This window comes from Pelodiscus sinensis, chromosome 4 (assembly GCF_052426305.1).
Source record: "Pelodiscus sinensis isolate ZL-2025 chromosome 4, ASM5242630v1, whole genome shotgun sequence".
In the NCBI taxonomy this organism is placed as follows: Eukaryota; Metazoa; Chordata; order Testudines; family Trionychidae; genus Pelodiscus; species Pelodiscus sinensis.
Window position 1 is genome coordinate 80,649,380 of NC_143055.1, and position 23,051 is coordinate 80,672,430.

The window sequence follows — 23,051 nt, forward strand, 5'->3', positions numbered from 1 at the left end:
AGTCCAGAACCTTATGTCTCAGCTGTGGTGTTGCTGTGTGTCTGCCCTCAATGAGTGTCCTGTGCATTCATATGGGTAATTTGCAAAAGACTCCTCACCTACGCAGTCACACACATATATGCAAAAATCCATTAAAGGTCATGGACTTCATGGCAACAGTGCGCCAGTTGCTTTCTTACAAGTAAAGAAGCACAGCATATGCTCCTGGTACTATCATGGATAACAGAGTACTAGAAAGCCATTTAAAAGCACTATATGGCATCCAGGAGTATTCTGGCATGACTGAAGCCCTGCATAACAGTAATTATGAACAAGGAATTCAAGACAACAGCAGTGATGAGCATTCATCCTTACAAATGTGAGCTGGTACTATTTATAAGTGTCAAAAGCTAAAACGAGTGCTTTGAAGCCTCAGACTTTAGATGGCAGTAATTCAACATTTAATCACTGCCCTGTATTCACAAGTAGGTTTGTTTGCACTGGATTTTAACTTGCATATAATGTGAACTCACCTTATGGTAGGTTATATAATTGTTTCCATGCTCCCAAAGCTCATTTACTGAAACTGAAATGTCATGTTCATCTGATAGTTCTAATAGCTTTTGCTGAAAAGAAATACATCAGAATTCTATTTGTAGTCATTGACAAAGAACGAGATATTGCAGCAAACACCTTTAATATGAATAAAAAATTCACAATGGAGGTACATTCTGGGGAATGTAAAAGGAATGATTACAAGAGAAATTCTGACAGAATACAAAAATAAAGGCAGCTCTGCCAGACTATGACTCTAACGAGAAATGATGTAAATATGTTTGATTTACAGTTACATTATTGTATTAAGCACTGAAAACAAATCTGAGAAACATCAGCTGAAAGACATCTGAACATATAATACATAAATCATACCATCCATATAGTAGTAAATAATAATAGTCTTTAAGTACTTCATTTTACTTAACAGAACACAAAGCAATGGAACATGTGCAAATGAGGACTCTCCCTTATACTGACTTTAAAATGCCTATGATGAAATTAATATATAGTTACATTTAATAAGGATTACACTACTGAGGGAGAAATGAAACATACAAATATCAGCCACTTTATTCCTGCTGCTGAAGTATGCTCAGCAGTAAATCATACTGGCCCTATTTTTCTCTCAAACCTCACATTAATCCATTGACATTAACTGAATTTTTATCTTAATTTAAAATGTAGAAAGCGATAGAGCATTACAGTATCCTTTCCCTTGTTGGGAACAGATACAAAAAGGGCTCTCTCGTGGATTATGTACACTGGTTGAAAGAAGTATCTTATGAAAAGGCACATACCTGTGATTTAAGGCTAGTATGGTATTTGTTTCATACAGAAAGAAACATTTAAAATGGAATTAGTATGGTTAATGGTTGGCTTCACTCATTTGGTGCAAAGCTAAAACGTGTGCTTAGAAGCCTCAGACCGACAGTGATTCTCGCTTCTTTAGAGTTTTTGTTTTTTAAATATACAATGGACAGGGAAAGACCTACCTTTTAAAAAGGTATTTGCTGCAATTCCATGAGTCAATCAGCCATCTATAACAGCTGTTGCCTCTGTGCAGGTACTGCATGAAGGCCTTATATTATTACTCTGCAAAATATTCTTTTTACTCTCCTTTTTAAAACACAATTACATGAAAATGATTAAAGATGTATTCATATATAAAATATCAGATGTTGGTACAAATCATGTAAACCTCCCATTAGAAATATTTTGACTAGCCACCACAATGACCAGAAACCACAAACATCTTATCAGTGCAAATCTATATATTTTTTAAACTACAGAAATACCCATCAACCCGTCACATACAAAAGGAGTACTCAAATTCTGAAATGACAGAAATTATGCTCGGGTACCTAAAAGCCACCCATCCTCCCACTATATTCAGTTACAGTATTACAAAAGGGAAAAAATTAAAGCTGTTTGTGCAAGAATCACTGCCACAGTACTTCTACCCCAACCCTTTAATTTTTTTTAATCAGTATCAGATGTACAGATTCTAGATTAAACAATGTTCCTCTTTTCTGGTTTGATTACTGTTCTTCAAGCCAGGATGGAGCATCTACTCCAGGAGTTTTCAATTTGATGTGGAACTGTTTAAGTGTCTGTTCAAGCTGCTTCTGATTCCCAGAGAAGTATGCTGCAATGGCATTGTGGAACAGAACGAGTTGATTGTGCAATACTTTAACCTGTGGATAAGGACAAAAAGTTAAAAATGAAGAGGCACTTGAATGACACTTGAGGCTTTAGAACAGATTTTTTTTTAGATTTACTAGTTTAAAATTTCTGACTCTAAACTAATGGAGAAGAGCTATTCAGTACATATTTAACATTTTATGCAAGACTCCAACCTTCTGTGATGCCATCTGAGTGTTAAGGTCTATTAATTCAAACAATTCAATTCCCCAGTGTAAGATTTTGCCCATCACAATGAAAACTAAGATAATGTAAGAGAACATTTGCTTGAGAATGTTTAAACTCTACAGCCATTTATTCTAAATATGTCCAAACATGTTCCTGCATTCAGCTCTACTTCATTTTCTTGCAAAAAGCAATGTACAAATATGCACCTAAGACTTTGTTAGCATTAGCAAGAGGCTTACATTCTCTCCTATTAGGAGGCAAATATATTTGCTGATGCCTGAAATACACTCTCTCATTTAGGAAATAATATAAAATTCAACAACTCACACTGCAACATAAAATACATACTGAAGAGATGAGTTTGGTGCTTGTAACAGGACTACTACCTGTTACAGCTAGGCCTAGCAAAACCTAGATTCCTCACACATCCTACCACTGCAACTAAATTCTGACATGCAACTACCATGCTACTCTAGTTTGGGGCACCTCTGAAAACAGAGATGATAATAGTACTGAACTGTGACACATTAAGGATGGAGGAAGACCAAATTCAGTTTCATTTGTAATTCAATCAGCATCTGAATCCAAGGCTTTAGCAGTGGAAACTATCACAAAAACCTGCTGCATACCTATTCTTCCTCAATGACTGAGCTGACACCAAGGAGCAGATTTTCAAAGGAACACACACAACAGTCTGGCACTTAACTGCCATGTGTCATTTTGAAAATTTTCCCTTAAGTCATTACGGTCCATTCATATTATATCTAACACCACCAGTATATAGACAGGGTATCTACCATATAGAATTTGAACAGGAATAAGTTCACAACATATTTCTAGGGAATAGGACTACTGCCTAGAATTTTTATAGCGTAGATGGGCCCTTAATTTGTAATGTAGCACAATGAGCAGCCCTTTCTGAAATGGACACTGCTGGTCTCAGATATTATCACAAAAGCATATATTACACAATTATTTCTTCCTTGAATAATTTCCTTGCATATAATATTCACTCCACAATATATGCATTTTCCCAGGACCCTGCATTTTGGGTTTGCTTTTGAAACACTAGACAGTCCATCTACTCACTAGGACAGGTAGTATGCGACTAGTCACTGGGCCAGCAAGCAATCCACTAAGCAGCACAATGATAATCAAACTCCAAGTACTTGCGTAGATATGCTAACAATTCATTAAAGATGTCAAACCTGTGTACAATTTATAAATGCTGGTGGGCCAAATCACCTCGGCAGTAACATTTTCTTCCTTGAGATAATATACATAGCAACTCATTTTTAAAGTACCTCTCTCTGTTTATGTGCTCTTGAGAAAACAAAAGGTCATTTTTCTGATGTATTCTGCTTCCTCTGAATCATAGGACTTTTTCCATCAGAGTGCTGTTAGGTCATATCTCCCTGCCAATGCAGAATTGTTTTCTAGGTCACCCACCCCCACAACCATATCATATAATTAAACCAGCATTGTTTGTTACATTGTGCAACAAGGTTATATTGATACAAGTTTAAAATATTTGAGATCAATCCTTTGCTACATGCTTCCAGTCAAAATGCAACAAAGAAAATATCACAATATGAAAGCTTGCTTTTTGCCTCACAGCCGTGAAGAAATTGAGGAACAACTTTGTCCATAAGCCCATTCCTTTGCTTATCAGCAATTGCAGACACTTCTGTGCAAAAGTCCAAACTTGATGTGGGATACTAGTCTTTGTTACTATTGGATAATAATACTATGGACACTGTTCCAACAGCTTATGAGATGAAAGTCCTGCAGTAGTGCTCAAATCTAGTCTCCTATTTGATATACAGGCAGTCCCCGACTTACACGGATCCGACTTAAGTCGGATCCGCAGTTACGAACGGGGCTGCCCCAGAGTACACGGACTGCGGGACCTCACGGTCCTGCCGCCCATGTACTCTGGGGCTTTCTCTGCGTCTCCCTGGTCTGCAGACCAGGAAGACGCAGAGCAAAGCCGTGGAGGGGCTCAGGCAGCGGGGCAGCCCAGGCGCGCCTGGACTGCTCCGCTGCTGGCTTCCCCGCGGCTTTGCAAAGCGGCGGGGGGGAGGGGCGGCTCGGGCAGCGGGGCACCCCAGGCGCGCCTGGGCTGCTCCGCCGCCGGCTTCCCCGCGGCTTTGCAAAGCTGCGGGGGGGCTTGGGCAGCGAGGCAGCCCAAGCCACCTGGACTGCTCCGCTGCCGGCTTCCCCGAGGCTTTGCAAAGCGGCGGGGGGGCTCGGGCAGCGGGGCACCTCAGGCGCGCCTGGGCTGCTCCGCTGCCGGTTTCTCCAAGGCTTTGCAAAGCCGCGGGGGAAGCCGGCAGTGGGACAGCCCAGACGCCCCGCGGCTGTCCCGCTGCCGGCGTCCTCAGAGGCTTTGCTCCCCGTCTCCCTGGTCTGCTGGTCTCCAGCAGACCAGGGAGACGGGGAGCAAAGCCGCGGAGGACCCAGGCGGCGGGACCGCGGTGCGTCTCGGTCCGCCGCCCGTGTCTTCCTGGTCTGCTGGGGGGGGGGGGGGGGGAGGGCGCAGCTAGTATGCCCCCCCCCAGCAGACTAGGCTTTTCTCCGGACGCCTGTGGCAGAGCAGCTGGGGTGCTGCCGGTTGGTCCCGCATCGCCGCTCTGGGCGCTACTGGACCAACCCAGGAGCACCCCAGCTGCTCTGGTCCTGATTCAGCCGCTGCTGGTCAGTTTCAGCAGCGGCTGAATCAGGACGCCTGGGGCAGAGCAGATGGGGTACTGCTGGGTTGGTCCAGTAGTGCCGAGGAGCGGCGCTACTGGAGCAACCCAGCAGCACCCTAGCTGCTCTGCCCCAGGCGTCCTGATTTAGCGGCTGCTAAAACTGACCAGCGCTGACTACAGGAAGCCCAAGGCAGAGTTGCTCTGCCCCGGGCTTCCTGGAATCAGCTGCTGATCAGTTTCAGCAGCAGCTGACTTGGGGACGCTTGGGGTTCTTAAGTTGATTCTGTATGTAAGTCAGAACTGGCGGTCAGTTTCAGCAGCGGCTGAATCTGGACGCCAGTTCCGACTTACATACAGATTCAACTTAAGAACAAACCTACAGTCCCTATCTTGTACGTAACCCAGGGACTGCCTGTACTGTGCTCATAAGTGAAGCAATGGAGTAGCAAAGATTCTCTTGCAACCTTATTCTCCCACTTGTATTACATGTACTAAAAATATTTCACTCCCTAAGATACAGACTGAGTCATAATTTGACTAGCTGTAAGATTTGGTGACACCCAAGTGTTCCTTTGGTAAGACAGGTTTAATGATGTCCCTGCTTCCATAACTACAGTGAGAAAAAAAACAAAAACAAAACAAAGACAGGTTATCATTTAATCAAAAGGGAACTGAAGTAGAGTGCAGTAATCCCTCTGGATTTCAAAAACCATTTTTCAAACTTTGTTCTTAAAGGCTACCAAATTTATTCCATGTAAAGCGCAAAGTAATATTTTAGCCTCAAGCACTATACCAGCGAGATATTGATTACATTACATTTTCCAGCATCACACATAAGACAAGTTCTAGCAGTACTAGCAGCTCCTTTGTTTTTCCTGATAAAATCCTATCAGCATAGATTTACATGAAAGGAAAGTGGTGATTTAAAAAGGATTAATTTGAAGAGCACCATGCCTATATGCTGTGTGATTTAGGAACCTGCCATTAAATCCTAGGAAGCACAAAAGAGAATCATTACATAAATACAAGGGAAACTAGGAATTATATACAGACCAAGCTAGAGACTGGAAAGATGGGTTCCTCTCTCAGTAAATAACCTTAATCCTGTTTTGGCCCCTATAGAGATGGTAGAGCCTATACAGAGATGGTAGATTTAGAAAAAGATGATGTTAGGAGGTGGCCCTAAAGACGTATTTAAAAAAAAAAAAAAAAAAAAAAAAAAAGAGACCTCATTAGAGCTGTTTTGATTCTAAAAGATGATCCTAAAATTCTCTATTTTTGAATGATAGCTACAAAAGTCCTACAGTAAATCCGGTGCCATGTATGATTGAGAAATGCATAACAGTGCTAAAACTGCTAAACACACAAGAGCAGTTTTTAAAAATCCCTTTATAAACAGAAAAAGCCTTGAGCTTAACCTCTCCTAAAGCTCAAGACAAATCAAGACTGACTGTCACGTTTTATAATTTATGTGGGAAATTGTCAATTTCCAGGCAAACTAGTAGTCCTTAAATCTATGTGTAAATTCAAATATATTTGTTAAAAAATGTACAGAAAGATCTCACTAATTTTCAAACAAATTTCTTAACACTTTAAAAAAACCTATTTTTTAGAAGTTATCCCAGTTAAATATAAAATACAGTGCCACTGTTTAGTGTTTAAATAGATATTTATGTATAAATGTTTATTTTATAGCAATAGTACAGAATCACAAACTGTATACTATGTTAGTAAGAAAAAAAATATACAACTCGAATTATAATAAGAACAAAACATCTACTGTGTAGAAAGCACTGGAACTCAGAAATTTTCTTACTACATCTTGTGTCCAGGAGGTAATGTACAGAGGTTGTGTTTAGTCAATGAAAGATTCTCCTCCCCCTCAGCCAACTCCTGCCCAACCCAAACAAGCACACAAATGACTTTGGCTATTTTAATGCCCAATAAAATAGAGCTTCCTTAATAGATGGCAAGTCTTCTGGCTCCAATGCAGGGTTAAACACAAGGCATCACAAGGCAATTCTTTTCCTTCCCTATTTCCAATCCAAAGACAGATTGCAGTTTCCTCCACACCTCTCAACCCTGTTGAGTTATTTGTCCCTCTTATGGTAGGAGCAGGAACTAGAGGCTTGCTGGGACAGGCCCAGAGACTGCAGGCTACAATTGTCAACAGAATTTTGCTTTTAATCAAGACTCTCTGAAGAAAGAAATAAATCATTAGGGGTCTCCGGAACATTCAGCTTCATAAAAAACAAGCTGGCTGAAAATCACTTGTGGGCAACCTGCAGCCCGAGGGCTGCATGTAGCCCTTCGAGTTTCTCTGAGTGGCCCATGGGACATTCTGTTTACCAGGGTTGCTAGATTGCGCTGGTTTCCATCCAGGTAGGTTTTTTTCCTACCAACATTGCTAAAGTGACATGCTGTAAAGCAAGGGCACATGAAGTGAAATGTGTGCTGACCACACGCAACATTGACTGAGAACCTTGCACTCCTTCTGCATCCATTCAAAGCGCTGCTAAAGTTCAAATCAGCAAACCCTGCAAGTTCTAGGTACACAAGTGCAGTTAGCAAAACTAGCCTGTCCCCGGTGACCATCTTGGTTACAACAACCTTGTGGCCCTCAGAGGAAGGAGAGCCACTCATGAGGCCCACTCACTAGCCTAGGATGCCAATCACTGCTGTAAATGGACTCTTGTGGGTCAGTTAAATCTCAAGAAAAAAAACAATTTCACGTTAGATTGACTGCGCTTCCTAAACTGCCTGTGAGTGGTGTATTTATACAATTTATATTTATACAATGATGAAATCTACAATTTGATACGGCTATAAAAAAATGTAAAAGTTCAAAGGAAAAAAGTTCAACAAGTGCTACCTTCAGATGTTTTTTAAAGTCTTACTTACGTCAATAGCTCTCCACAAAAGGTAAAATGGTTTCAATGAAAAAAAGCAAAAAGTCAAACTATATCAATTACATCAAGTCCTTAATCATAGGCATAACAGGAAAAGCAGGAAACAATGAATGAAAATTATCTCTGTGCACCAGTTTGCAGAAACAACAAAGTTGTTTCCAAATCAACACATATAGAAAGTTCAGCCCTTCTGAAAACTAACACATTAGTATTTGCATTAACATGGGGTTCATATTGCTTTAAGAACATAAGTTATAGCATAATTCTTCCATTTGCAAATAATGTATCAGACACTAATACTAATGTATCAGGCCAGCTGCTCATCTGGTGTGAACAGGAAAATATCAGAGAACACTGATTTTCAATGCCTGACAATTTGGCCCATTAAGCGTTTGGCATGTTCATTTACAGATGGCAGAGCAATTGGTTCTTGGAACAGTTTCACTTTCTTATGATTCCATCTGGAATTGACAGAATCATAGGGTTGGAAGACCTCAGGAGACCATCGAGTCCAATCCCCTACTAAAAGCCTGAGCAATCCCAACTAAATAATTCCAGCCAGAGCTTTGTTAACCTCTGAGGATGGAGCTTCCACCACCTTGCTAGGTAACCCAGTCTAGTGCTTTACCATCCTCCTAGTAAAATAGTTTTTCCTAATATCCATCCCACACTGCAACTTGAGACCATTGCTCCTCATTCTGTCATCTGTCACCTCTGAGAACAGCCTCTCTCCATCCTCTTTGGAATCCTCCCTTCAGGTAGAGGGATTGCTTCTCTTCCTGACAGGCTGCTACCTTCTCTCATATGGTCAGTCTCTCTCTCTCTGGTCAAGCAAGACTTGTTACTCGGTCACTGTTATTTCCCACTCCACACCACCACTGTTCCTGTCAACTAGAAAAGTAAAAGCTTCCCATGCAAATATCTTACTACTTGTCTCTAACAGATACTACTGATCTCTTCATGTCTGGGTTTGGAAGTTAATAATGTCAAGATTAGGATAAAATGAAGATAGATTTTTTCTATCTTGTCAAACTTATTTCTTCTTACTAAAACAAAAGGAAAAACTAGGTAGTACTTTAAAGACTAACAAGATGGTTTAATAGGTGATGATGAGCTTTTGTGGGCCAGACCCACTTCCTCAGATCATATTCTGGATCATATGATCTGAGGCAGTGGGTCTGGCCCATGAAAGCTCATCACCTATTAAACCATCTTGTTAGTCTTTAAAGTACTACCTAGTTTTTCCTTTTGTTTTAGCAAGATCAGACTAACAAGGCTACCTCTCTCATTATTTCCTCTTAGATAGGTATAAAAATAAAATAGTGTTTAAAATCTAAACTGAGTCATATTAATATGTGCCTGAAATGGTTAGGGTCCTTTCCCAAGACTGCAGTTACGGCAAATGCCCACAGGAAAGGGAAAGTTAGCAGACTGTCTCTAACAATATTTGAATATTTTCAATAGCACACTAGCTCATTGCATAACCGTGATTTTTTGTTCCATTGCCAGTTATTCCGGCATAGCTGTTTTCTTAAACACAGCAAAACCACCAAAACAAAAAAAAAAACCCACCACCAACACAAAAAAACCCTAAAACCCTCGCAGGTATCAGAGTTTTCAAATAGAATGGATGGTTTTGGGTCAGATGTACAGCCAGTGTAATACTGCTTTTGTTCACTGAAATCAGTATAAGGCCTTGTCTACACTACAAAATTAAGTCAGCCTAAATTATCAACATAGCCACTGCAGTAATTACTGTCATGGTTCCTGTCCATGCTGCACCCCCTCTGTTGATGATATACATCCTCACCAGGAGCATGTCCACTGATGTTAATTTTGTAGGGCACAGACAGCAGGAGCTCCTCTCCCTCCCTCCCCCCCCCCCCCCGGCCTGGGACCAACAGGTAATATAAGTAACTTTGTATCTACAAAGACACTGGATTACCCTAACTACATCTTCCTAAGTGCTACACCTCTTGTGGAAGTGAAATTATTATGTCAATGTAGTGGGCAGCTTGCATTAGTGGGCAGCTTGCATCAGTGGGCAGCTTGCATCAGTTGGATATTTTTAGATTGACAGAAGTCAGACAGTACAAATTAGATTAGGTCCTTAACACATGGATAAAATGTATTAGAGAACAATAAACTAATGGAGAAAGGAAAAAGGAGAAAAAGTCTCAACACATACTTACTTACAAAAACCAGGGTTTCCAGCTCTCCATCCACTAAAAATGCAGCTTTTGTAAGCAGTAAGATTGCTTACTTTACTGGCATAAGCATTAGGGCCAGAGGTTCGGATTGCTTCAAGAATATGCATACAAATCCAGATTGAGGGAACCAGAATAGTTTTGCTTTTGAATTGAAGGTGGCATGTAGAATAACTGTGACAGTTCTTCAGTCAAATAGTTTTGAAATGGTGTCTTTACTGCCCTTCCTCACTGTCTTTACATATATCCTTTCCACAAGCATTACCTAGCAGCCCAAGAATGCTTTGCATTTTGAGCCCACAATCTAACAGATCAAAATTAGTAAATCAATGGATTGACCATTATTACATGTAAGTGCAGTAGAGATAATTTAATATATTCAAGTCATCTGTATTATATGCTTTCACCTCAGTAGTTCAGAGTGAGGGACTAGAGGTCTCTAACTCCATGAGGGCATGATCCAGTACAACAATAAGAATTCACAAGCCAATCTAGTTTATTTCTCTTTCTTGCTTTACATTTTGTCGTGAACTGTATTTTAAGAAAATATGCTGTTATATCAGATATTGATCTCAGGAGATAGAATCCAGCAGAAAGCAACTCCACTACATAGTGTAAGAGGTAAACTTGTAGCTTACCTTATTTTCCTCCAAAAATTTTAATTTGATAGATACATCATTGCGCATTTTGTCATATTTCTCTTTATGCATTTGGAATTGCTGCTGTGACTGTTCAATCTTTGGTAGAGTGTTAGCATCACGGGGACCAAGATTAAGTTCTTCTAGATCTGTGCGATAGGCATCATATTCAATCCTAGGAAGAAAAAAAAGTTAAAAGGAACCACAAAATGTCTCAAAACTTGCACACCAAAACCAGAAGACTTGAAAGAAACATACAAGAACATGTAATGCTGATGAAAGGTACCAGAATGACAACCCTGGACAGAGTTCTTTGTTTATCCATCAAAGCAAGGGTAACATAAGTTGTCGGCATTTTCCCTCATCAGTACTTCTCAGCAATTTTATGAGAGTATGTCTTCACTGCAAAGATAACTCAGGTAATCAGTACCTGTATTCATACATGTAAGTTAGCTTAAAATAGATGTGAGCTGGTACACTGTAAAGCCACACCCAGAGTCCTCATTCGCGCCACACTAGTCCATAAATATTGATGGACTTTTCAGGGGTATGTCCTATTGTTCTTTTTACCACTGCAAGCTAAACACCTGCATGATCAGGGAAGTGGAAAAAATCTGCCCTTTTGGGAACACAGGGACAGCTGTATGAAGGCACTGAAGGATTTAAGTGATTTAGCCAGCCCTCTCATTGCAAAAAGGGCAGGTTACCAAACCAAGTGAAAGCTGCGGCCTATAGCCGCTGACAAGCCAGCTAGCCTGTACGAAAGCTCCAAATTCTGGGGAGAGCAGAATGTGTATCTGGATGGGAGGTTGATTAGAGGCAACATCTGAGAAAGTCTGCATTGAACTCTTCAGTGAAGACATACAATGAGAGACTACTAGACATGACAGAGTAATTCAATCTGTCTGTTTAAAAAATCCTTGACCCTCTCTTTGCAACTTCAAATTTGTGCCAGTGTTGTTTCTTTAGAGATATGGATTCCAGGGAATGGACTAAAATAACCACTCATTTTACCTTTACCCAAATGCAGCACAAGATGCCTGCAATTTAGAGTCCAAGAGGCTGTGTCCTGATACCAATCACATGAGCCGTCCAGTCTTCAAATAGGATATATTCTAAAAACACTCAGCTAGAAAGAGTGCCTTTATTATACTAAAACATTCTTTATAAACCTGACCTGAAAGAAACCTAAGCTCTTAAATTAAAGCCCTTGACATGTCTTCTCAGATTAGAGATTGTACCAATTATAAGTCTCCGTAGAAAACTAGATAAACCAATTACAAGTCTGCCACACGTTTTATGCAAATTAAAGTCCTCAGGAGTAGCCAACAAGCTTATCCACCATTTCATGAGCCTAAAATATTTAAGTTATTTCCACATTTTTGTAGTAAAAGACATTAAGAAAGAGTACTTTCAATAAGCAATGACTTTTCAGCCATAAGTCTCAAAAAGTGATTCCCAATTGAATGTTAGAGAAACTGAAGTACATTACAGCAAAATGAAACATCCCCAGTATTTAACAAGATAGTACCAGATCTGAAAACTGAACTATTGTCTCTCAATTCCCATTTGTCACTTTCACCCGTCTACTGAACTCCCTACACTCTAATTAGCAAGGCATGGATGAAGTTTTATTTTAGTATGAAAAGCTTTTCTACAGTTGGATGGTGCTGAAGGAAGCAGTGTTAGGCTGTGTCCAGACTCAGGGGTTAGCCTTTTTCCAAAAAAACTTCACCTGCGTCTAGACTGCAGCCGCGTTCTTTCGAAATTAAATCGAAAGAACGCGGCTTTTCTTTCGACGGTGGTAAACCTCATTTCACGAGGAAGAACGCCTTCTTTCAAAAGTGCTTCTTTCGAAAGAAGGCGTTCTTGAATGTAAATAGGGCTTCTTCGAAAGAGAGCATCCAGACTCACTGGGTGCTTTCTTTCGAAAAAGCGGCTTGCTCTTTCGAAAGTTCCGCGTGCAGTCTAGACGCTCTCTTTCGAAAGAGGCTCTTTCGAAAGTATCTTTCGAAAGAGCCTCTTTCGAAAGAGGCTTGCAGTCTAGACATAGCCTTAAAGGGCTTATTGACACAGGAAAGACATTGCAAAATTAATCAGGATGTGAATTTAAAGTGCAACAGCTATTCCATAACAACTCTCTATGTGGAGACACAGATTCCACACTACTTGGTGTATTTTAGCTTAAAGCATTCTGGAAGCAAAAGTGACCTACTTGCATTTTGCTTGAGAAAACAGAATTGTTAAGTACAAGTACTATGAACTGGAACCGAGATGAATTTTGCCATCAACAAAACTGGCTTTTCAGTTTGGTGGTAGCAAAAAATTGTCCCAAGAGGAAAGTTTGTGAAAATGTAAAGAAAACAAAATTTTACATAATCCAAAGTGTGCATGGCAGACGACAGTACACAAAAGTTATATATATTCCAAAGAGTTTAAAACTTAGTTCCAGACATGAAACAAGAGAGCAAGTAATTAAACAGGTATGCTGGGAGGAAATAAGATTGAATGGTTATTAAAACGCTGATGCATAACAAGGAGAAGCAGAGAGCCAAGTCTGACTCATTTATGAAGGTGTCATGTTAGAAGGGTACTTGTTCTCATTTAAATCCTTCAAGCTACAATGGACCAAGTTGGAGATGTTTGTGGAGAAAACAGACATGGAGGCAGTATCGCTGGCAGAAAGTCCAGATAAGTAAGGTCCAGATAAGTAAGGTAGGGCAGAGTTATTCAGGATCTTTAAGGCAACAACAAGAAGTCTAAACTTGTCATTGCATAGAAACAAGAACAAGTGGAGGGATTTCAAGGGAGAAGGATGATTGAGTCAGAATGACTGCTGAGTAAAATCATCTTAGTGACTGTGCTTATGTACTTTGTATGAATAAGACAGCGCAATGTATGTTGAGTACACTGGAAAGGAGACATACTCCTCTGATGGCACTCCAACTGCAGAAGGTTTCATTTTTAGATGAAGAGGTGAAAAACAAAATTGGTCAAAAAGGAACAGTCGAAATTTTGAATCGTACATAATCCAAAGCAGTCACTGTGTGTCACTGCTCTCTCTTTGCAGTCTTGCACTGGCTCCCACTTCTTTATTACATCAAGACAAGCTATTTCTCTTTACTTTCAAAGTCCTGAATTACCTATTACTTATCCCATTCAATATTGAAAAGTCAACCCTACCTCTGATTAGGACATGCCCATTGCCCGCTTACTGCATTTTCAAACAAATATGTTTGTGCCCTTTTCCATGATTTCCTCACACTTTGGAGAAGTGCCCCATAAAACATTTGCAAAGTTATCCTCCTTCAAACTCTCCTTTATCACAATGTCTAGAGGAAAAAAAAAGTAACAGGCTGCTGCTAATCAGAAACCCCTGCCTATCATGGTGACCAATACTGTTCCCTTATTACTACTTACTAATCCTTATTGTTTCTTTGTACTCCCAGTCTCTGTCGGTATCCATCTGTTGTCCCCTGGCTCATATTTAGATTTTAAGGTCCCTATGGCAGGGATAGTCCTTTTGTTTGTATTTGTACAGCAACTAGTACAATGGATCCTAATACATGACAGGGACTCTTAGGCTTTATAGACAATAAAAGCAGATGTCTTCAGAAAAATCTTTCCAGAGAGCTGTGTAATTTTTTGCACCACTCTCCACAGTGAATAAAATAGCACTGCTCACAATGGATTAGGGAAAGAATAGCGGGGACAGCAAAGGAAAATATGGTAGAACAGACAGTTCAAAAGATTTAATAAAACCAAGCAACAGGAGTAATTCCTTCACCCTTGTCTGCACATGAATGTATTACACTACTATGAGAAAACTGTTTGTTAGTTATCATGAATACCTGACTCTATAGCAAAGAAAACCTATTACTAAAAATTAGATGACTACATAAATTTCTACAATTCAAGTTTTGCAATGCGAAGAGCTACTGAGACACATTAAGAGGGACTAGGAAAGAAATCACAACACGTAGCAATTATTTTATTCTCCTGCTAGAAAATGTTTGGCATATATATTACGGATGTTAAAAAACATTAATTTTTGTAAACATTTAACAGCTGAATTTTTTAGCAGTTACACATTTACACACAGTAGGGCAGGCAGAAGCCAGTGCTCACAGGGAACCACCTTTTAAGATGTGTTCTCTCCAGGCACTGGCTCCCTCCTGCCTCTGGCTCCCTCCTGCCTCCTTGCGCTGCTGCCTCTGTGGGGAGGTGAAGGGGTGGAGGAAGGACACTGGTGGCTCCGCAGGAGCCAGTTCCCCATGCATACCAGCTCTTGCCTGCCCCCCATAACAGAGGCCGTAGTGGGGTGGGGTGGGGTGGAGAACCAGTTCCATGGAGCCTGTACCTGCAGGGAGCCAGCTTGAAAGCCGGCTTCCTGCATGTACCAACTCCCACGTTCCCCCCTCTTCCCCTGCTGCTACCTCTGTGAGAAGCAGCAGCAGCATTGGAGTGGTGGGGGCAGGCAGATCTGTGGGAGCCGATGCTCATGGGGAGCCAGCTTTCAAGCCAGATCCCACCTGCTCCCCCACCTTGCTGCCTCTGTGGGTGGTAGCCAGGGGAGGGAAGCAGCTCCGCGGGCCACTCACTACAGACACCAGCTCCTGCCTTCCCCCTTGCTGCCTGTGATACAGAGGCAGCAAGGAGGTGTGTGTGCATGCATAACCATCAGGACTAACTGATGAACCCAGGCTTATCAGTTAGTGATGTAAACAAGTACTTACTAACATCCTTAATACATATGAAAATTTTTAAATTATAAAGTGGGCTCAACAGTGTTTTCCAAATGTGAATGTATGTACTATTTGGGGCCTAGTCCATCTATTGAAATCAAAGGCAAAATTCTTATAAAAGTAAGATCAGGCTGCCAAGGAAGGTTAAACTCTCATACAGAGTTACTCTGACTAAAGCCACAAGTGGCTCTGTGCAGCACATGATATTGGAACTGTGAGATTTAATTATTAAGTCAGGATGCTTTTACTATGTTATTAACCAACTGTAGTTGATAAATAGTAATTCCAAGTGTATATATATAAAATTTATAAAATATATAAAATGTGCGCGTGCACACACATACACAAATAGTAATTGAAACAATGTGTTCACACTACCGTGGCTCTTTTGGGTAATGATGATTTCTAATTTGGTTCCTAAATCACTGAGGTCTGAGTGTCATTACTCTAGTCTATGAACACTAACCACTGAGCATTAGCACACTAATCCTAGTCGTTTTGTGAAAAGCACAACATTATCCCATGCTTGAACATCATAAGAAAGTAACTGGTGTAATCTTTTGAAATAATTTTTTTTTATTCCATTCAAAGTAAACTGTTAACCCATTAAAGACAGGGGATGGAATGGTTTAGGTATTCAGTCGAGAGATTAGAAGCCAGTCATCTCCAGTATGTCAGTTTGAATCCAGGCTAGTTCAAAAGAGATCTAAAGTTACCAATATTGTTTTAATAATCTGGCTTTGTTGCCACCAAGCTATACCTTTACTACAGGTGTCTTTAGAGTGGGTAACCAGTTAGCTAAAGAATGCATGAAAAGGTACTGGAAGAGTATTTCATTTCTCATTAAGAAACACTACTTCATATATAACTAATTGTAGCCATCCAGAATTCTTAATTTCTATTATTCTACTTGGGGGAAAAATCATCCATCTTTATCTTGCAGGAAACACTAAGGCCATGTCTACGCTACCCCTTATGTTATCAAAACTTATGTCACTGACAGATGTGTAAAAAGTGACAGATTTTGCTGGCATAGTGCTCAGAACTATATTGGCAAGAGACACTCTCTTGCTGACATAGTTACTGCCATTAGATTAGGTGGTTATGATGTCAACATGAGATCTCTCCTGTTAGGATAGCATGGATACACAAGCAATCTTACAGCAGCACAGCTGTATCGATACTTTTTCGTGCAGACATGGCCTAAAAAAAAGCACAGATCTTTCAGAAATTATTCTAACAGAAAATGTCTTGTATGTTTGAATTTCAAACCTCATTATGAAATATAAGTTTAAAGTCTGAATATAGTCATAAATTAAAATACAAAAGCTGTGTTATATTTATAAACTTTTCAACACTGATTACTGATTCAAGCAGTAGAACATAAACCTGAAGAGTGTACAATAAACGAAAATACTGATGACACAAAATAGATACCTGGCATTTTCATACTGTTTCACAGTCAGTAACGTATCTTCAATTGTTTTATTTACCAATGTGTTCACACTGGCAATAAAAAAGTTAATAGCACCAAGAAGCGTCTCTCCATTTTTAGCTAGAAGTTTCTGAGTATCTGCATTGTATCCAAATTCCTCCTATCACAAAGAACAAACAAAAAATATGTAGTTTAAAATTAAATTAACATGTATATGGTAGACTATGTTGTATGTAATTTCATCACTGCTATTTGAGCGTGCATATTTAAATGTATGTAACTGATTACAGTATTCTAGAAAACAAATTAAGCTGAGAATCACAACTACCCCTTTGTTTTAGACCTTTAAAAGCAACTGTTGAAGCTTTTTCCTTGAAACTCCACTCATTTCAGTAGAATTTCTCCCAAGAGGATAGATGGAACCCATGCTTAATACCAGTTTTATTGTGAACAGTTAAAAAAATTATCTTAATATCACTTCAAAGAATACTGCCAAATCTTCAGTGAATCATTTTTTAACCACTTAGAATTAGCCTAAATTCAGTGTCTCCCTTACTAACAACTGTAATACCATGAATGATACTAGCCAAATTAAGAGTAATTAACTAAATTGCTAGAGGGGTAATCAGTATTAATTATTGAACAAGGATTGTCAAATCCTGGAACAAAATGTTGAACACTACAATTGATAATTATTTTAACCTTACTATATATTCCAGAAATGAACAAACAGACGTGCAGACAGATGTGTAAGAACTCTTTTTAAATGGTAAGAGTTAGGACCAACAAATTTGGTGTGTCGTTTCCTCTTATCATAACTTAAAGCAAGGTTTGGTTGTTCCAGGAAAAAAGGATGTGCATGGAATGAGGACTCTCTGATCCAGCAACATCCGTGTCCAGCAGGGCCACAGATGTTGCTAGACCAAAGAGCCCTGGAGACTGGGAGCAGGAGCTGGCTGGGGAACCCCTGGCAGCCGCAGGGTAGGGAGAATTAGCGGCAGTAAGACCAAGTGCCAGGGAGCTCTAGCCCTGGCCAGGGAATCCCTGGCCACAGTGGGGCCAGCCTCAAAGCCCCAGCTGAGGAACTCCAGGCAACTCCCAAGGTGATGGGGCAGGCAGCAGCCAAATGGAGCTGGCCGTGGCTGGGGAACCCCTAGGAGCAGCGGGCAGGCAGTAGGATGGGGAGCTGCAAATGAGCCCGTGTTAGCGGGCAGCAGCAGAGTGGGGACCCCCTGCCTTGGCAGCCCCAAGGAAAGGAGCTGGTAATGCAGCAGCCAGCAGGGGAGCATTGATCTCCCCTAGTCCAGCAAACTCCCTGGTCCAGGACTGCTCAGGTCCCAAGGATGCTGGACCAGGGAAGTCCAAGCTGTAGTGTGTTATAAGTGACTGAGACAGCAGAAATGTACTATCATAATGGATGGTGAGAAAAAAGCAGTAATACATACAGATTAGCTACAAATGTTAAGGGGGCACGAGTAAAACGGAAGTTATTGCCAAGAGAGAACTGCAATCAAATTTTGGTATAACAAATGGCAATGACCAATTGATCAATAGTAAAATATGTTAATGTCAGATTGCAAGGATTCTTATAATGCAAGACTCCCATATACCAGCCTTATTGATGTATTTGTTTTTCCCATATGGCATCTTTAGATTACGCATAATTTGAGTTTTCATTTAACCAAGTAAATTTCTAGCTACCATGGTTGTGAAAGTGTGAACCTAGTGTAACCAATGCCAGAGTATAACTACTAATGCCAAATTCGGTCTCTTAAAATGTTAACATTAACTGTTTTATACCCAATAATTTTAGTGGATGGGATTAGTGAATGAAGCTGAGAGAAAAGAGGATGCAGAGGAAAAAACAGAAAAAGAAACAACCAGAGACAAAGATGGGGAAGAAATGGATACTCAAACACAGTGAAGCTAAAAGGAGGCTTATTACATTGCTTACATTGTAACAGAGGGTATGTCTATACTGCATTCCTCTTTCGAGAGAGCAATGCAAGTGCAGATGAACGAAATTGCAGACGAACGTGGTTATTTTGAAAGAAAACCCTTGTTTCGAAATAACCCTTATAAAATGAGGTTTAAGGATTATTTCGAAAGAAGGGTTTTCATTAGAAATAACTGCGTATACACAGAATTTATTTTCGAAATAGTGCCCGGACGCGATTATGCAAATGAAGCACGGGAAATTCAAATCCACGCTTCATGTGCAATTTCGTTCGTCTGCATTTGCATTCCTCTCGAAAGAGGAACGCAGTGTACACATGCCCAGAGTACTGAATAAATAAAAATTTTGTTATTACTGATGGACACATTCTACTCATGTTCTTTGTGTGTACCTCATATAAACATTAATGGAAATCCTCTCTGGATTGAGGACAGCTATAGTTACATCCTGACATTGATTATAATTAAAAATGGAGTTCAGTTCTCTAACAACCACCGTGACATCCCTGTTGAAAATAAATAGACCTTGAAAAGAGGGAATCAATACAAAAGACATCCTTCCATCAAAAGGTTAAACTCAGTAGAGAGTTTAAGATGAAAACTACCATCCACTGAATTTATAAAAGACATAGAATTATATGGTGAGTTACAACAATATTGCCTGAATAATGTAAGCTATAATTCTGAACGTAAGATTTCTACACAATTAGCTCTAACATTGTTACTAGAAAAGTCTAAACACTATAAAAGGAACGGGTTCTCATACTATACAGGTGCAAAGCTCTGATCAAAATGTTGCTCCAGGAAACAACGGAATTCAACATTTTAATTTGCTAAAAAAATTATATGTTGTTAATGTCACCTCTTTTGCATTAATTCCCTTTATTCCCAAACATTTACAACACAGCTTGTTGTATTTTACAGGAAATGATGATCTTGAACAATTTTAGTAACAAAAGTGTTTATTATACCGAGTACATTTGTATGTTAAGTCCTTTTTAGTTCAAATTCCAGTTAAAGCCAGACATCAAGAAATACTGTAATTGCAATTATTTCTTTCAGAGTCTCAGATACTATTACATGACAGCTATCTTCCTACAAATTAAAGAGTTATCTACTATGCAACATGCATAAGCCTATGAAGTTCCTCCTCAAATTTATATTTCATTTTCTAATACTATTAAAATCTTACATGGAGTTCCAATGATTTCAAACTAAGGTCTGCAAATGCATCTCCAAGTTGCCTTTGGGTGTTAACCATCTGGTAGAGTTGGGTGGACAAAGTCTGCGCCAGTCTTAAGATATTTTCATACTTTTTTTTGTTATCTCTCAATATGTCTATTTGGGCTTCCAGTTCCAGGTCTACTGTTCTTGAGCCTCGGCCCAGTTTCTCAGAAATGATCTGACGAGTACACTGCAAATTCATAACAAATAGTTTAAAATTATTATAAAAGCAAAAAAAAAAATCTATATTCAAGACAGGACAGCACACACCATTTCTTGGCTGCAAGAAGCACATAATTATAGGCAATTCTTTCACAATCATCCCTTCCAATTTAAGTTTGCACAATAAACTGAAGAAAAAATGTCAAGCTCTTTAGAAGTTTTTCAGGACTCAGCAAGAACATTTGTTGAACAAGTCTCAACTCCTACTAACAAATCAAGAGCAGCACTAATTACAATTCTCAAATGAGAGATTTCAGATCTTCACTTTTTTAGATTTGGTGAAACTCATTAAGTAAAAGCAATTATTATTTAGTTCAAGACATTCAAGTCAGTTTATTAGACAGTATAAACCAGAATGTTACTGAATCTAAATAAGTATTATAATAGTTATTCAATAGTCATCTTCCCAAACATCTATTCCCAGAGGTATTTTTCACTTAGTTCCACAGTTAGACCTCATGGATACAGAGCATCAGCAAATGTAAGTTTCTATATTTCAACATTCAGATTCTTAATTTCAGTGAACATGATTGCTTCTTCTCATACGGGGATGGGGGGGCATTTTTAAGCAATTCACAATTCTTGCTAAGGAATGTATAGGAAAATAGTCTTAATGCTGAATTTGTGCTTAACCAATTATAAAAAGCATGATTCTCTTAAGCATTACGATTAAAAAAAAATCTTACACCTGCCACAGGAATAAACTCCTAAATTGACTTGCAGACCATTGATGAAGTGTGCAGCAAATTTAACAAACAATAACTGGATAAAACAATGGTTTATAGCTGCGGCGAGCTATTTTTCAACAATCTTTAAAGAGGAAGTGAATCTGTAGCCCAAAAAGAGAAGCAGACAGAAGTCCAGATAGAATGGAGATGCACATGTGGATCCAGGTAGAATGACACTGCTGTGAAAAGAGTTCTGATGGAACTGAAATTATCAGAACTGACCATTTATTTCTTCTCTTTCCGATCTCCTACCGTTTGTTTCCTCTCTTTCAACCAGTTACCAATCTATGACAGCACCTTCCCTCTTATTCAATGACAATTTACTTTGCTTAAGGGCCTTTGGTGCGGAATCTGATCAAAGGATTTCTGGGAATCTAAGTACACTAGATCCACCAGATCCCCCTTGTCCACATGCTTTGTTGATTCCCTCAAAGAATCCTAACAGATTGGTCAGACATGATTTCCCTTTGCAAAAACAATGAGAAGTCCCGTGGTACCTTAGGGTATGTCTACACTACCCTCCTAGTTCGAACTAGGAGGGTAATGTAGGCATACCGCACTTGCAAATGAAGCCCGGGATTTGAATTTCCCGGGCTTCATTTGCATAAGCGGGGAGCCGCCATTTTTAAAACCCCGCTGGTTCGAACCCCGTGCAGCGCGGCTACACGGGGCACGAACTAGGTAGTTCGAACTAGGTTTCCATTTCACGAGGAGTAACGGTAGTTCGAACTAGGAAACCTAGGAAATAAAATACATCTGTTAGTCTCTAAGATGCCACAGGACTCCTCATTGTTTTTGCAGATACAGACTAACATGGCTATACCACTGAGATTTCCCCTTTTACAGAAACCATGTTGACTTTTCTTAAACAAATTATGTTCACATATGTGTCTGATTCTGTTCTTTATTATAGTTTCAAACAATTTGCTTGTACTGACGCTAGACTTATTGGCCAGTAGTTGTCAGCATAACCTTGAAAGCCCATTTTAAAAATGGGTGTCACATAAGCTATCTGCCAAGTCATTTGGTGCAGAAGACCATTTAAAGGATAGATTACAAACAACGATTAATAATTCTATAATTTCACATCTGAATTCTTTCACAACTCTTGGATGAATGCCATCAGGTCCTGGTGACTACAGTTTAGTTTATTAATTTGTTCCAAAACCTCTTTTAATGGCACCTCAATCTGGTACAATTCCTCAGATTTGTCAACTAAAAAGAGTGGCTTGGGTTTGGGAATCTCCCTCCTGTCCTCAGCTGTGAAGACAGATGCGAAGAATTCATCTAGTTTCTCCACAGTGACCTTATCATCCTTGAATGCTCCGTTAGCACCTCGATCATCTAGTGACCCCACTGGCTTGTTTAGCAGACTTCTGATGTACTTTTTCAGTATTACTTTTTCAGGTTTTGGCTAACTATTTTTCAATTTCCTTTCTGGCCTTCCTAATGATATTTTTACAGCTTCAGAGGGGTAGCCGAGTTAGTCTGCAACAGGAAAAACTTAAAAAACAACAAATAGTCTAGTAGCACTCTAAAGACTAACAGAGCATATACAGTAAACTTCCGATAATCCGGCACCTTTAGGACCCAGCGGGTGCCGGATTATCAGATATGCCGGAGTACTGGAAGGCGGGCTATGAGGAGTTTGGGGTGAGGGGCAGGTCGGCAGGGAACTGCGCAGCCTGGGAGAGGGCGGTGCTGCAGGACCAACCTGGCAGCACCCCTGTTGCTCTGCCTCCAGCTTCCCCAAGTCCACCACTGCTGAAACTGATCAGCGGCGGACTTGGGAAGCCAGGGCAGAGCAGTTCCAATTATCCAGCTGGCCGGAGCACTTCCGGGTTCCAGTTGGTGCCGGAATATCAGGAGTGCTGGACCACTGGATGCC

The 23,051-nt window shown here is 40.0% G+C and overlaps 1 protein-coding gene across 5 annotated transcripts in view; it reads right to left on the reverse strand.

Moving 5' to 3' along the window:
- Positions 1 to 657: 657 nt before the first annotated feature.
- Positions 658 to 23,051, reverse strand: part of ARFIP1 (ARF interacting protein 1) — a 78,666-nt gene continuing 56,272 nt past the window's right edge. For all 5 annotated transcript variants that reach the window (XM_075930062.2, XM_075930059.2, XM_075930060.2 and 2 more), the window contains 4 exons: positions 20,182 to 20,403; positions 17,036 to 17,193; positions 10,854 to 11,028; positions 658 to 2,231 (listed from right to left, as the gene is read on the reverse strand). In XM_075930062.2, the coding sequence (XP_075786177.1) occupies positions 2,076 to 2,231; positions 10,854 to 11,028; positions 17,036 to 17,193; positions 20,182 to 20,403 (711 nt within the window). In that variant the 3' untranslated portion in view covers positions 658 to 2,075. The remainder of the gene's footprint in view (positions 2,232 to 10,853; positions 11,029 to 17,035; positions 17,194 to 20,181; positions 20,404 to 23,051) is intronic.